General features: G+C 33.3%; 3 protein-coding genes across 4 annotated transcripts; 2 read left to right on the top strand and 1 right to left on the bottom strand.

Annotated features, from left to right (window-relative positions):
• Positions 1-1,115: 1,115 nt before the first annotated feature.
• Positions 1,116-4,988, top strand: LOC114422396 (ruvB-like protein 1). Its single transcript, XM_028388727.1, has 12 exons — positions 1,116-1,272; positions 1,389-1,577; positions 1,662-1,793; positions 1,882-2,031; positions 2,206-2,361; positions 2,946-3,080; positions 3,347-3,412; positions 3,498-3,604; positions 4,033-4,132; positions 4,230-4,321; positions 4,390-4,459; positions 4,558-4,988. Exons 1-12 carry the CDS (start codon positions 1,183-1,185, stop codon positions 4,645-4,647), a joined length of 1,377 nt encoding a protein of 458 aa, XP_028244528.1. The 5' UTR covers positions 1,116-1,182; the 3' UTR covers positions 4,648-4,988.
• A 1,010-nt stretch (positions 4,989-5,998) lies between these two features.
• Positions 5,999-7,610, top strand: LOC114422395. Of its 2 annotated transcripts, XM_028388726.1 has the most exons (5): positions 5,999-6,084; positions 6,236-6,317; positions 6,601-6,859; positions 6,948-7,088; positions 7,219-7,610. In XM_028388726.1, the coding sequence occupies exons 3-5, from the start codon at positions 6,683-6,685 to the stop codon at positions 7,375-7,377; spliced, it is 477 nt and encodes a 158-aa protein (XP_028244527.1). In that variant the 5' UTR covers positions 5,999-6,084; positions 6,236-6,317; positions 6,601-6,682; the 3' UTR covers positions 7,378-7,610. The 2 variants fall into 2 exon arrangements, with proteins under 2 accessions (XP_028244527.1, XP_028244526.1); XM_028388725.1 differs by having other exon boundaries at positions 6,006-6,317.
• A 293-nt stretch (positions 7,611-7,903) lies between these two features.
• LOC114422393 (protein NRT1/ PTR FAMILY 1.2-like) lies at positions 7,904-12,809 on the bottom strand. Its single transcript, XM_028388724.1, has 5 exons — positions 12,724-12,809; positions 12,462-12,579; positions 12,012-12,229; positions 9,274-9,821; positions 7,904-9,190 (listed from the first exon to the last, which is right to left on the bottom strand). The coding sequence occupies exons 1-5, from the start codon at positions 12,736-12,738 to the stop codon at positions 8,257-8,259; spliced, it is 1,833 nt and encodes a 610-aa protein (XP_028244525.1). The 5' UTR covers positions 12,739-12,809; the 3' UTR covers positions 7,904-8,256.
• Positions 12,810-14,462: the final 1,653 nt, after the last annotated feature.

Genomic DNA, 14,462 nt, shown 5'->3' with positions numbered 1-14,462 from the left:
TATAAAATTAAATATATGTACTAAATGGAACTGTTTTTGAGTTATAAGTTGAGAAGCCATATTGACTCAAAAATGCTAAAAGGCTTCTAATCCAAGATGGACTCCTTTTTAATATTCTTCACTCCCTTCGCCAGGCTATCTCTAAGAATATGTTTAATGTTTTTATACTTGTCTGAGTCCACCTGCATTATATCAAGCATTAATTCTCACACAATCCACATAAATAGATAAAATATTGATAAGAACAAATAACCATAACTTACAAGTTCAAAATTTGAGCTTAACATTCTTCTCCAAACTTCAACTTGTACAAACAGAAAGGGACCCTTACATGATTGAAAAGAGCTGGGACTGTCCAGAAGAAAGCTGCCAGTATTTCATGTGGTACTTGAATTTTATTTTGAAATAAAAATGTATATTTATACAATTTATTTTTAAAACAAAGAAAAAGATGAAAAATAGAATAAGAAAAAATGGCTAAATTAGCAAGGAAAAATACTGAATAATACTATATAAAATATTCTATAAAAAGAATAAATATTTTAAAAACATGCTTTTTAATTTTTAACCATCAGCACTCCTTCGGTGGTAGGATTTTGGAAAATCACATTAATGATATAGAATAGAATAAAGAAAAGTAAAAATGGGAGTGTAATGAGAAAAGAAATGGGAGTGCTGCCCAACCTGCTTTATGTAACTGGGCCTAGGTTAGCCAAGGCCGGTGTATTTGTATTCTTCTTCGAGAATTACTATGCGCACCATTCATTTTTCTGTACACCCAACATAAACATATGTAATTCCTATATTACCCTTCTGTAATTGGTTTATGGATTCACAATCATTAAACCAATTACGGATCAGCAATCAGTATGTCATATACGGGTTGCTGATCCGTAAACCACTTACAGAAGGATAATATGGGAATTACATTTGTTGTGCTGGGTGTACCAGCAAAATGAATGGTGTGTGTAGCAATTCTCTTCTTCTTCTCTTCCCTTAGGCAATTGTTGACATGGGTGTATTTTCAGGGTAATTTAGGAAAAGAAAAACGAAAAGAGAGTGGATTAGTAAACAGGGAGAGTGAAAATAGTAGTAGCCTTCCCTTGTGTTCCATAACAAGTGTGCGTTCTAGTTCTTTTCTTCAGTGTCCGCTGCTGCAAAGTGCAAAACCTGAGAGAGAAAATGGAGAAGATGAAAATAGAAGAGGTTCAATCAACCACGAAGAAACAGCGTGTTGCTACACACACTCACATTAAAGGCCTAGGTCTCGAGGTGAGTTCCTCTTCCTCTTCCACATCTTGCTCCTAGTAAGGTGGAACCCTATTGTGTAGTCATGTTCTGCTCTTCAATTTTGAAGTGAATAGTTGGAATTGTTTTTGTTTGTTCAGGCGAGTGGAAAAGCATTGAGTTTTGCTGCTGGGTTCGTTGGACAAGTTGAGGCAAGAGAAGCATCAGGTCTTGTGGTGGACATGATACGGCAGAAGAAGATGGCCGGCCGGGCACTTCTTCTCGCCGGACCGCCCGGGACCGGCAAGACGGCATTGGCACTTGGAATAAGCCAGGAGCTTGGCACCAAGGTTTCTTTCTCAAGACTCTCATTCTTTGTGTTGTGATTGTTACCCCTTCTTGCTGCTTATAATTAAGTTTATTCCACTCTGCAGGTACCGTTCTGCCCTATGGTTGGCTCCGAAGTTTACTCCTCGGAAGTAAAGAAGACTGAGGTTCTCATGGAAAATTTTCGACGGGCCATTGGTCTGCGTATCAAGGAAAACAAGGAAGTATACGAAGGGGAGGTGAGTTTGTAGCTATTCTCTTGTCAAAACTCGGATGTGATTGTGCCTTGTTCATATTGTTGTTTATGTTTTGCTGGTCTTGTTTAAGGTCACCGAGCTCTCTCCAGAAGAAACTGAGAGCGTAACAGGTGGTTATGGTAAAAGTATTAGCCATGTCATCATTGGATTGAAGACAGTGAAAGGAACAAAGCAACTCAAGTTGGATCCTACCATATATGATGCCTTGATTAAGGAAAAGGTGAGGTCTCTAATTTCCTCTTGTTCTGTGTGTGCTCCATTGTGTAACTAAGATATTGCAAGTTATAAATTTCTTTTCTTTATTTTGTATGAAGCTGTTTTAGTTTTGAAGTTGTGTAATATTTGTGTCAACAAATCTGATGTTATGATTGGGGGATTTTTGCCAACATGCCAGATAGCTGTTGGCGATGTTATATACATTGAGGCAAATAGCGGGGCTGTAAAAAGGGTGGGTCGAAGTGATGCTTTCGCTACAGAGTTTGACCTTGAAGCTGAAGAGTATGTTCCACTGCCTAAGGGAGAGGTTCACAAAAAAAAGGAGATTGTTCAGGTATTTAATTTGAATTTGAAGACCAATTTTATGTTTATGCAATACCCCTAAGATTTGCTAATTTAGTATAATTATCATATTTGAATCCTCTAATTGATGGTATTAGAAACTATGTTGATGTCAATTTTCATTTCTGAATTTAACTGTTTTTGTCAATAAAATGAATTCTATAGTTCTACTTCAAGTTGATCTGTGAGTGGTTGATAAATTAAAGCCTAGTCACCAAGCTGGTTCTTGATCCAGCTAGTTGGACCAGACAGTCTGGTCTTGTTTTAATAACCATGGTTGTGACTGCCAAATTTTGTTGCAATTATTAAATTGAAGCCATGTCACTAAGGGGGAAGACAAAACTTTAATCCAGATTTATGCGGACATCAGAATTTTTTATTCTAGATTTCAATTTAAAGGAGATAATTTTTATGTACTTATTTGTTTTCAGAATACTCAAAAAATCTTTGGATAACACTTTTAAATAAAAATAATCAGAGGCTTGTACTGGTGTACTCTGTTTGAATGTGTTCTAGACATTGACTATATTATATATTTCAGATTTCTTATTGTGATTTGTATTGTTGTTCTTAAAGGATGTTACCCTACATGATCTGGATGCTGCCAATGCACGACCTCAAGGGGGACAAGATATTCTGTCTCTGATGGGTCAGATGATGAAGCCCAGGAAAACAGAAATCACTGACAAGTTGAGGCAAGAGATTAACAAGGTATTTTAATAACTTTTGATACAAGTTTGTAGTTTCTTATTTATGGGAAAAATTAAGGGTCGAAAAGTGAGCTTTTGTCTTAGCAATTTGTTCAATTGCTTTTAATTGTCCTTGAGCATATTACTTGTTTCAGATGTTTTATGCATAAATTGACATTGGTGATTAATAAAGTCATACCCATGAGTTCTGACCAGAAAAAACCAAAGGAAAAAAGAAAAGAAGGTACAATATAAAAACAAGAGGGTAACTGTTTTTGTTGGTGGCAGGTTGTTAACCGATATATTGATGAAGGTGTAGCAGAGCTTGTTCCTGGAGTTCTATTCATTGATGAGGTGACCGTATCTTTAAGTTTCTCACCGACTAATGTCTGCAAATACTATTGCATCTAATTAATCAAACTTTAATGCTTTTTTACAGGTTCATATGCTAGATATGGAGTGTTTTTCGTATTTGAATCGTGCTTTAGAGAGCTCCCTATCTCCAATAGTAATCTTTGCTACTAATAGAGGAATATGCAATGTAAGGTATGAATAAACTAATTTTGCTTTTAAAGAAGTTTTGGTCCAGTGGTAAATTTGAATAAATCAAATGAATGCAATGCTGTGATTGATAGCTGGTCATTTTTGGTGTATTATTACCATAGCAGGCATCAACACCATGATTCTTATTTTTTTAATTACCTTTCCTAATTATCTTCATGATATTGAGTTTAGCTCTTGGTCATATAAGACTTCAGTGCTTGTGATTAATAAAAATTGAGAAGTAAATCTCTCTGGTTGTGGACCCTTCTTGATGTTTAGGGTTTATAGTTCATACTTAATTGACAATTTGTCATGCATCAATGTAAACCTTAAGTCAATGGTCATATTGATTAGTTGTTGGATTGATATGGTCCTGTTTTCATTATTTTACAATGCTTAAATTTAAGCATCATTGCCTGCTTTTTATACAGAGGAACTGATATGACAAGTCCTCATGGCATACCTGTTGACCTGTTGGATCGGTTGGTGATCATTCGAACGCAAACATATGGTCCTGCTGAAATGATACAGGTAGTATGGCCTTCATCTTTCTTTCAAATAGATTTCAAAATGTTAAGCATTATGTGTTTGGATATACAAACATACATGCTTCTTAATTGTGGGACAGATTCTAGCTATCCGTGCTCAAGTAGAGGAACTGGTTGTGGATGAAGAAAGTTTAGCTTTCCTTGGGGAGATTGGACAACAAACATCTTTAAGGTTTGGATTCTTGATTGGCTGTTCCTATGCTTTTCTTTCTTTTGTTACTTACACTTGTTGCATATCAGGCATGCAGTTCAACTGTTATCACCTGCCAGCATTGTTGCAAAAATGAATGGCCGAGACAACATCTGCAAGGTAATTATGAAATTGGACCATTTGATGTTCAGCATTTGAAAAAATGTTTACTATGTGCTTATCCTCAACTCAATGAGTCATTATTGTGAAATTTATAGGCGGATCTTGAGGAAGTTTGTACGCTATATTTGGATGCCAAATCATCGGCCAGGTTACTTCAAGAGCAGCAGGAGAAATACATTTCATAATATTGTTTTCCAACTGTTGCGATGACTGTTGGTTGGGTTTGAATTACAACCAGTTTTTGCTTTCGCTTCTATACTGTCTCTTGCATGATTGAGATAATCGGTTCAAGGGCTGTAATTTTGTTACTGAATTCATTTTAGGATTATTTTTCATGATGCTTTTGATGACTGAAAATGAAAAACAGCGTGGAAATGTAATGAGGCAGTTAGTTTCCCATATTTTTCGTTTCTCTGTATTATCTTTTGCTTTTCTAAATTTAGTTCTGTTGATAATGGACTTTAATGTCTTTGGTTTATCCCTTGTACAACTTTCTAATGGCATTTGGAATATTTTACGATGTGCTTAACATGTATGAAAATCCTCGACTTCCCATTTTTTTATAGAAGTTTAGATTTTCATTATATTTCATCTTATTCCTTCTAAGTTTAAGTAGAAGGAAACAAAATAATATTAAATGCTAAAAAAGTGTTGACTATTGTTCTGAAAACTGAATCAGAAAATTGGTATTTGGCGAACGATCAAATGTCCGGTTCAAGGGTATATCACACAATCAGCCTAGAGAAGAATTAGTCAAAAAATTGAAAAATAATCAAAAACTTAAAACAGCAAAAACTGATAAAAAAAAAATCCTGCTTATTGCGAGTCAAAGTGGTTATTAGAGCCTGTTTGGATGAATCCTATAAGAGTTTCTATGAGCTTCTCTATTGACATAAGCTCTTTATAATTAAAGTGGTGTTTACATGAATATTTTTTTCAGCTTTTGGAAAAGTTAGAAGCTCTCGGTATAACTTTTATTGAAGCCACAATTTTCAGCAACTCCAATTCTCAGCTTTTCCTTAAATGTCCTCATGGAAATTAAAAAAGACCATTCATGACTTACACTTTTGATTGCACCAACCGTACATTTTAACTCTAATTTCCCTCTCTCTTAACACAATTAATCTTAATTCTTTGGACTTTTCTTCTCTTTATTACGTTCGATCTGTTTAATCTTTCCTAGAGAAATTTATCTAAACATACTCATAACATTTCATAGCCGTTATAAACTGCTTAAAATATGTTTTGAGGATTTTTTTGATAGATATATTTTGAGAATTAAAAGTAGAGTATTTTTAAATTAGAGAGATGAAAATAAGATACAAAATTTTCCAAGTGCTAAAATTGGATTTAATTTTTTTAAAGAGACCAAAACAAATATTCACCGCAATATAAAGAAACAAAAATATAGTTTATCCTACAACTTGTATATTTACAATATTTCACCATATGGATTTCATCCAATAAAAAAATGTTTGGAAAAGCAGAATTAAAATGCGAGGAAAATGGTATATGTTCCACGATTCCATCCTATTGTATCTTATTTTACACAAACAATTCTTTCAACTAAATCTGGCAGTGTCCCATAAACTTGGATCATTTTCGCTTCTTTTTTATTGCCGGTCTGGTTACTTGTTCATAGGATCTTTTGCTCATTTGCGCATTCTCTTTTCTATTTGATAAATGTCTTCATCAAATCTACAACTTGTAGTGTTTATCGATTGCTTCTGAAATATAATTTGTCTTCTTTTTTGTTCTGCAACAACCAACCAGTATACATATTTCTATTAATCTCTGTTTTGGTAGCAACTTGGAGAACGACAACCTCTCAGCTTCAATTCCCTCTGTCACTAAGGTATGGATCTTTTGCAATTGTATTTCAATTACACTTGCTGTTATTATTTTCATATTCATCTCTGTTATTGATTTCAACAAATCCCAAATATGTATGAGTATAGATTTTATCTGTGTATATGCTCTGCTTTGGTGATATCTCCATTGGTTCGTAGTGTGTTGTTCCTCAACTGGGGTGGTGTTGTAGATAGACCTTATTTTATTGGTTGAAAGTATTGTGACTTTGTTATAAAACAAGGTTTCACGTTTTTTTTTGGGTGAGTAAACAAGGTTTCACTTTTCAGTTGTCACCCCATCTGATACACCCTGAAGAAAGAGTGATGAAGTGAAACTCAGAAAGTTTCTGTTTCTCTCTGGTTTGTGGGCATGGTTGAGAAAGAGATGGAAGATCCCTCTCTTGAAGTGATCCAGAAATGGATAAAAGGCCTGTCAGATGGGACTAAAGGTCAACAGTTAGAGACTTCCACCACAAAGGGTATCCGGCTAGTAAAGGCACACAAAGGTTTCATCCTTTGTGACTTGATCATACACAGTGGCTTGTTGGTAATAAATTTATAATAATCTGATTCTCCTCTTACTTGGAGCATTTATGTTTCTCTTTCATAAAGATTTTTGCTTTCTATGTCTATAGGATGAAAATGGAAATTGGCATGCCAGTGCCATAACAACATTAGTTGACATGCTTGCAAGTTTTGCCTCCTACTCCATTACCTCGTGTCACCAGGTTACTCTTGATTTAAGTATCTCATTCTACTCAACGGCAAAGGTTCAGGTAGTCTTCATTTCATGTAATATCTTTGGTGTTTGTGAAGAAATTTATAGCCTTGAGTCTAATTGTTTCATTCATTGTACCAAAATTTAGTTTGTTTTTTTGGCATGTCTAATTTACTTTTTAACAATAGGAAGAGGTTGAAGTGGAGGCAAAGGTTATAAGAAAGAAGGATGAGTTGATTTCTGTGATTGTGGAAGTCAGGAAAAAGCATAATGGAGAATTGGTTGCTCTTGGAAAGCTGTGGATGGTAGCTAGAAAGAATCCAAAACACCCAGCAAGTAAACTCTAACTACTCCGGTGTTTTATTACTAGGATCCCAGACGAGTAAATTCAGTGCTTCCTCTACATTATTTTTTTTTGCCAAGTTTATTAAACCAATTAGTTAGTTTGTTAACAGTTCTTATATATTCATTCAAAGTCATTGCAATTACTGCAACAACAATGATAATAAGGACAACTATTACTACTAATAATAACGACAATGATGAATAATTAAATAAACCGAGTAGTTGATCTGGTTGATACTCTTTCCATTAAAGTAGACATTACTTTTATACAGTGAATCATATATATTTTTCCTTAATGCACTAAAAGTAAAGTGAACCATTATCTAGTTTTTTGAGTCGATGAATCAATAATATTTGGAATCATGGAAGGATATCGTCTGTGGAAATGATCATTGGGTACAAGGTTACTGTGGCCACCAGAGTCCCCACTGTCATTTTAGAAATTCATCAATCAGAGGATACTTAAAAAAACATTTTTTTTTCATCTGTGGTTTTAATTATCTGTATATTTCAAGATCACTGAGAGTATTCTCAGATCAAATTGTATCGTTTGCAACATTTTAGAATAACAATTTACTATGGAGCAAATATACATATTGGCATACCAACACAGCTTACAGTTTACAGATACACATTAATAGCCTGTTGATATCTGCATCTACTACTAATCAAAACATGAAAATATAAATATGGCTATCCAAGTAGTGTATGTCTTACTAAGTTCAACATCTCAACTAGGCAATCATCGGGTCTTCTGCACAAATCCTTCCTTTTTCCTTTTTATTGTGAACCTGTAGTTCAGTTAACTTTTCCTCCTTTGAGTCATTGTTTTCACTAATCTTGAATACCTTTTCAACAGGATCCCCTATTCATTGTCAAATCTAGTTAACTCTTTTCTCATTTGACCCAAATCCTTCACTAAGATCTACCTGGCTCATATTGCCCAATTGAATTAATACTTTCTCATTTGAATTATTTTCGTCAGAAACATTGGATAGTTGATCAACTGTGGGTACATAAGCCCAACTGCACACTAGATAATACAGTATATTAACAGCAGCCAGTGAAGCAAGAACACAGTAGTACCTGTCATAACTACCCTTGTTAATATTATCTAAAACCCATCCTTGCTTTCCTCCCCTTGAAGTAACATTTTCCACGATGCTGAATATCAAACTAGATAACACATTTCCTGCAGCCATTCCAAGTCCAAAAAGGCAAGCAGCAATACTTGACATAGTTCTTGGAAACTCAGTGTAATAAAACTCATTTTGGCCTATAGCATTGAATGCTTCAGCCATGCCTGACAAGCAAAGTTGAGGAACAAGCCACATTGCAGACATATTCAACACTGCATTTGTGTCATCAATATGTCCCTCCCTGATTGCTCTCCTTCGCCTTGTATTCTCCACAATAGCTGCAGTTGCCAAGTGGAGAAAAGAGAAAACCAACCCAATTCCCATTCTTCTCTTGGCACTGATCCTAACTGGTTTGCCTCTGAGCTTTGATGCTATAGGAATAATGACACGATCATAAAGAGCCACCCATATGAATACCATAAATACGATTACTACAGAAAAAGAACCTGCTGGAATTTCAAAGTGTGAAGTGATATGTCTGTTGAGGGATTTAGCTTGCAGTATTCCAAACGAGCCTCCAATGTTAACTGACATCATGATCCCTGTAGACCACAGTGGAATAACTTTAATAATAGCTTTTAGTTCTTCCACTTGATCTATTGTGCAGAGACTCCACGGATTTGAAGCTGATCCATCAGAGGCTATATCTTTGATGATGCAAGCTTTATTCAGAAACCTAGAAAACAAAGCATTGTCAGAAGTTCGGAATTTTTTCATTCAGTGAATAAGCAAAACATGATAATAATGAGTGTGGTCAACCTTAGTTTGTCAGTAGGAACAACAAGATCAGAGTCCTTCCTATGATGGTACATTTCAGCTGAGTTCCTAGGTGGTAAAGGAAGCTTCCGGTTCTTATAGGCCACGACAATTACTTGTGCTAAGCCAGTGATTAAGCTGCCTTGTATTTTATTCTTTACATAAAGCGGAGAAGCAAGAAAGAAGAAGAAAGTGGACATGAACATAAGTGCTGCTGGAACTCCAAAACCTACTTTCCATCCAAAATGATCTTGGATATATACTATGACTGTGAGGGCAATTATGACAGAAAAAGCTGTAGAAGCATAATACCAGCTGAAAAATGTTTCTAAGGCCCTCTGGTTGTTGGGGTTATCTTTTTTATTCACCTGGTCTGCGCCAAATGCGATGGAGCATGAAAGGCCACCATTTCCAATCGACATGAGAGCAAAGGAAGAGATTAACATTGCCATTTGGCCAGCTGTTGCTGGTTTACATCTTTCAGTTGCAGGGTTGCAAGGAGGAGGCCGAGACTGTGGGATCATCGCTGTTAGACACAAGAGTGCCATTCCCTGTTACCAAAATGATAAAGTTTTAATAAAATTAACTCATTTTAACTTTATTATTTTGAATGTCTTGTAGCCCTCAAGTCTGATCAAGTTTTACAGATAACAGAAAAGAATGTGAAACAGGTTTGTATTTAGTGTTAGACTATTAGTACATTAAAAATATAAAAAATGTTAAGATTGTCTTGTATTTCATGCATCAGGATTCAGGATAGCTTATTTATCTCTTTATATGTCACTTATACGTTGAAAATATTGTATAGTTGTGAATTTATATTTTATCATATGTGAAGTGGCTTCTGGCTTCACATTTCTGTTTATGCAAATATATAATGGAGGTCCAGTGGAATAATCATCGATTAGGCATTTCAATATTATATGAAGAAAATAACTTCTAGTCTCTAATAAAGTTGCACTATTCATTCTTGTTTCATCATAAAAGTATAAACAAATCTCAAACCATATACGACTTACGAGTTACAACTCTTAAACTGGAACTAAGTGGAAGGGACAACTACACAGACCATGCCAATAACCTATGAATTTTCAGAGGACTAGTAAATGCCATGAAGTTTGTTCATAACTAATGTGCAAGTGCAACAAAACTAAATATTTCTTTCTTAAAAAACAGAACTAAATATTTCTTAATTTCTTGCTATAAAAGTATTTTCTTTCTTATAGATTTGAGTGTTACTAGTCAGTGTTTTTATGGTATTAGTTAAAGAACTAAAAAAAATATTTATTATGAACATTATAAAAGAACGTAAAAAAATCATGGGTGGTATAATTCTATCCATCCCAATAAAAATATTTCTCATTTTAATTCCTTAACCAATATCTTAAAGACACCGATTAACATTCATCTATAAATTTATATAATATTCAAAAGTAATGAACCTTAGATGCCTCTTTCCCATTACATCATATCTCTAAAGGATTATGGGTTACTTTCGTAAAGACGAAAGATAGCAGAATCACAGATTTTGATATCCAATAAACTCGATGCAATCAAATATGTTTACGGTTTCAAGAAACAGTGATGTTATTTATTATTACAAAAGCAAAACCACGGGAATTGCACAGAAGTAAAATGGACAATTGTCGTGCACTTATAAAGAAATTTGTTTTCGTAACAAATACTATTTTCCTTTCCATAATATCAAAGATCGTGACAAAACAATAATTATGATCACAACTATAATTTTAAATCCTATACATATCCACCTTCATTAGATGAATTCTGCTCTTGTGGTGCTTAACTTTCAACAAAAAAGTGGCCAACTCTATGTTAGTTAATTCTCTCAGAAAATCCTCCCTCCGCCAACAGAAAGAATAGAAGAAAAAAAGAAGTTATTTCCATCAATAAATTACAATTGATCATTACTAAACGAACAAAAGTAACCACTTCCGAGCAGAGCAAAGCTTACTTAGAGATAGCAACATTGAAGAAAACTACAAACATTTTCCAATTATCACAGCTGTTTTTTGTTTTTTTTTTTCTTTTAAACCGTAGAGTGCATAAAGCCACAAAAAAGTAACCACTTCCTTGTAGAGCAAAGCTTACTTAAAGATAGCAACATTGAAGAAAAAACTACATACATTCTCCAATCGTCTCAGCTGTTTTTTGTGAAACCGTAGGGTGCATAAAGCCACTTTTGTGTCACGAGAAGTAAAAAAGTTATCGGTGCATTTTGTTCCGCACTGCTAAAAAAGCAACTGATTTTTCCTTATTACTACTTTTGAGAATAATTGGATGAGAAAAGGACAAGTGAAGCTCCTTAAACTGAACACTAGAATTGTGAATTTATCAGAAATTTGAGATGAGATACAAGTTATTCCAACTTAATGAGCCCAAAGTTCATAGAGTTCAAGTACAAGACGATTACCATAAAATATTTCATAAAAAATACTCATAAACATGAACCTTTTAAATTTTGAGTTAAAGAATGATATCAAGTTCACATTAATTTATTCATAATCTATTGGTTGAAAATTTCTTCGAAATTTATCCCTCACATGCACAACAATATTAATACAATAAAAGATGATGAATTATTTCTAATATATTCATATTTATACTATGATGTGTGTCTAACAGACTAAGTCAATCTAAACCATTGTACATAACAGTGATCTTAGTGGTGTTTAACAGAATTCAGAAGAGAAAAGGCAGAAAGGAATCTGAAAAGAAAGTACCAGGAAAGAGATGGCAGAACCTAACCCAACAGCTAGGAATCGACCAAGACAAGAATCAGCAATGAAAGCACCTATGAGTGGCGTGAGATTGCTTGTTGCAGAGGATAACAGAAACACCTGAGTTGCTTTGGCTAAATGAAACCTGTAACTCCCCATCAAATACAATATCATGTTCGGCTGAAGACCGATATTCGCCACGCTTGCAAGTGCTTCATTTGCTGCAAACACAACCAAAACCAAAAACAATGAGAATCCATCACCAAACCAAATAGGAGATATAAGGTAAGATTGGTCGGGCGGTTAAGAAAGAAAAGGAAGGAGTGCAAGGTCATGGGTTCAATCATTCCTTCTAACAAAAACTAACAATTAACATTTACCCATAAAAAAAAAAACACCAAACCAAATCCATGTTTTTCTTTGTTATTATGAGGAACAAAACAAAGTGTATACCCATGATGAAAGGCATGGTAACAATACCACCCTTTTTCTTCTGTGGTTGTGGACTGTGTTGAGAAGCCATTTCCACTTCACTTGTACAAAGCTCCATTTCCTTCTCCATTGTTGCCTCCTTCATAATGCAAAGAAAGAAAACACACAGAGCCCTTAAATACTAGCAGTACTCTCCATGAAGCTAAGAAAGATGTCACAGCTTCCGATCTCTGTCTATACTTTATGCTAATTAATAAAAATATAATATAGAACTCCAGCGTACCATGTGAGAAATCATCACTGTCCCACGATATTATGCTATCTATCAATGTCCCACGATATTCACAATGTATGCGTTACATATATAAATGCAGCAGTTACATGTAAGAAATAATCAATCAATCAATTAATTGATATGAATTAAAATAATTAAGTTAGTTAATTTTAATTAATAATATCATTAATTTAAATTATTAATAAATTACTCCCTCCGTCTTAATGTAATTGTTGTCTTAGTTATTTTTTAGTGATCAAGAAAAATTAATAAATAAATAAAAAAATAACAAATTTACAAAATTAGTTTTATTGTTATTTTTTAGTCCATATCATTAATATTATAAGAGATATAAATAGAAAAAAATTAATATTTCATTCAAGTTATAAAGATAATTATTTTAAAACAAATTTATTTTTCTTGTACAATAATTATTATGGGGTGAAGGGAGTAATAAATGTATAAAAGTAAGTGAGTCTCTCATTTATAAACTTTACAATAAATAAAGAGTATAAAAAAGAAATGAATTCTTCTAATTAATCAATGGTGTATTGAAAAGTTTGTATTGAAATTCACTAGAAATCCTAACAGAAGTGTATTAATGGCATGTTTTTAATAAAAAAATCAGCAAAAAATAATGACATGTTTTTAATAAAATCTGATCTTCAAAAAAATGTAATAGTTAACATTTGCCAAAAGAATTAACGATTAATAATTTGAAAATGGGCCAATGATTCTTGTAGTTAAGATAAAAAATTTAAAAAAATGCACACCTATGTGTTTATTATAGTACTGTAGAGTACTTCATAAATTTTACATAAATACTGTATTTTTAAAGCACATTGTGTATTGAAAATAGAAAATGATTTCTTAATATAAAGCACTTTAAAAAATTTAATATATTATATTCTTAGTTTTTAACTACTATTCGTTCGTTACAGTGAAGCTGCATTATATACCAGCCGAACGAATTGGCTAACTATTCAGAAACACTGAACAATTAATGCATGATTTGGGGTCAATGTCAAATAAATGCGCGTATTCCAAGTTTCCAGCTTATTATTATTATTATTATTATTATTTTGGAAACAAGATCCCAAAATTAAAAGTCATAAAACTAAACTTTAACGCGTAAAAATCATTAAAATATATATATTTTTTCATAAACATGATAAAGAAATCAAATTTCTGTTAAGAAACCTAATCATCTATCAAAACTGTGTTTAAACTTGTTGGTTCAGCTTTTTATCCTTTTGGTTTCAGACTGCACGCCTAAAATGGGGCAAATGACATACAGACGGAGCTTAAAGATTGCATCAAGTTGGCAATTGCATATTTGTCAGCATGCAAAAGAATATATTTATATATGCATTTATAGCAAGATTAATCTGATGTGAAATAACCTATGATAACAAGATTAATACAATTTCAGTAAAAAGAAAACAAGATTAATATAATGGTGAAAAATTATTATTACCTATTAAGATGCCCACCCTGGCATTACTTGCACAAGTGAAGTTATTACTCGTTATTCAAATTTTGACTTTTTGATCAAATCAGTGTAGCTTAATTTTAAGTTATAGTAAACAAATAAAAATTGTAAAATTAATGTTTTTTTTAAATACTAACATGGAATTTGTGTACGATTTCCTTTTTTATGCAGACAATTTTTTTCGACTTTTTACAACTACAAATATTTATAAATGTTAAATGATATTGAAATGCATTGATTATTACACTATATATGT

This window comes from Glycine soja, chromosome 8, assembly GCF_004193775.1.
Source record: "Glycine soja cultivar W05 chromosome 8, ASM419377v2, whole genome shotgun sequence".
Taxonomy (NCBI): Eukaryota; Viridiplantae; Streptophyta; class Magnoliopsida; order Fabales; family Fabaceae; genus Glycine; species Glycine soja.
The sequence above is the reverse complement of the archived record's forward strand: the minus strand, read 5'-3'. Positions and strand labels throughout refer to the sequence as shown.

Coding starts and splice junctions, on each gene's coding strand:
- LOC114422395 (XM_028388726.1), top strand. CDS start 6,683: ATGGTTGAGAAAGAGATGGAAGATCCCTCTCTTGAAGTGATCCAGAAA. Junction 6,860..6,947: donor TCATACACAGTGGCTTGTTG/GTAATAAATTTA, acceptor CTATGTCTATAG/GATGAAAATGGAAATTGGCA. Junction 7,089..7,218: donor ACTCAACGGCAAAGGTTCAG/GTAGTCTTCATT, acceptor TTTTAACAATAG/GAAGAGGTTGAAGTGGAGGC.
- LOC114422396 (XM_028388727.1), top strand. CDS start 1,183: ATGGAGAAGATGAAAATAGAAGAGGTTCAATCAACCACGAAGAAACAG. Junction 2,032..2,205: donor ATGCCTTGATTAAGGAAAAG/GTGAGGTCTCTA, acceptor CCAACATGCCAG/ATAGCTGTTGGCGATGTTAT. Junction 3,605..4,032: donor AGAGGAATATGCAATGTAAG/GTATGAATAAAC, acceptor CTTTTTATACAG/AGGAACTGATATGACAAGTC.
- LOC114422393 (XM_028388724.1), bottom strand. Junction 9,822..12,011: donor GTTCTGCCATCTCTTTCCTG/GTACTTTCTTTT, acceptor TTTTGGTAACAG/GGAATGGCACTCTTGTGTCT. Junction 9,191..9,273: donor GTTCCTACTGACAAACTAAG/GTTGACCACACT, acceptor TTTGTTTTCTAG/GTTTCTGAATAAAGCTTGCA.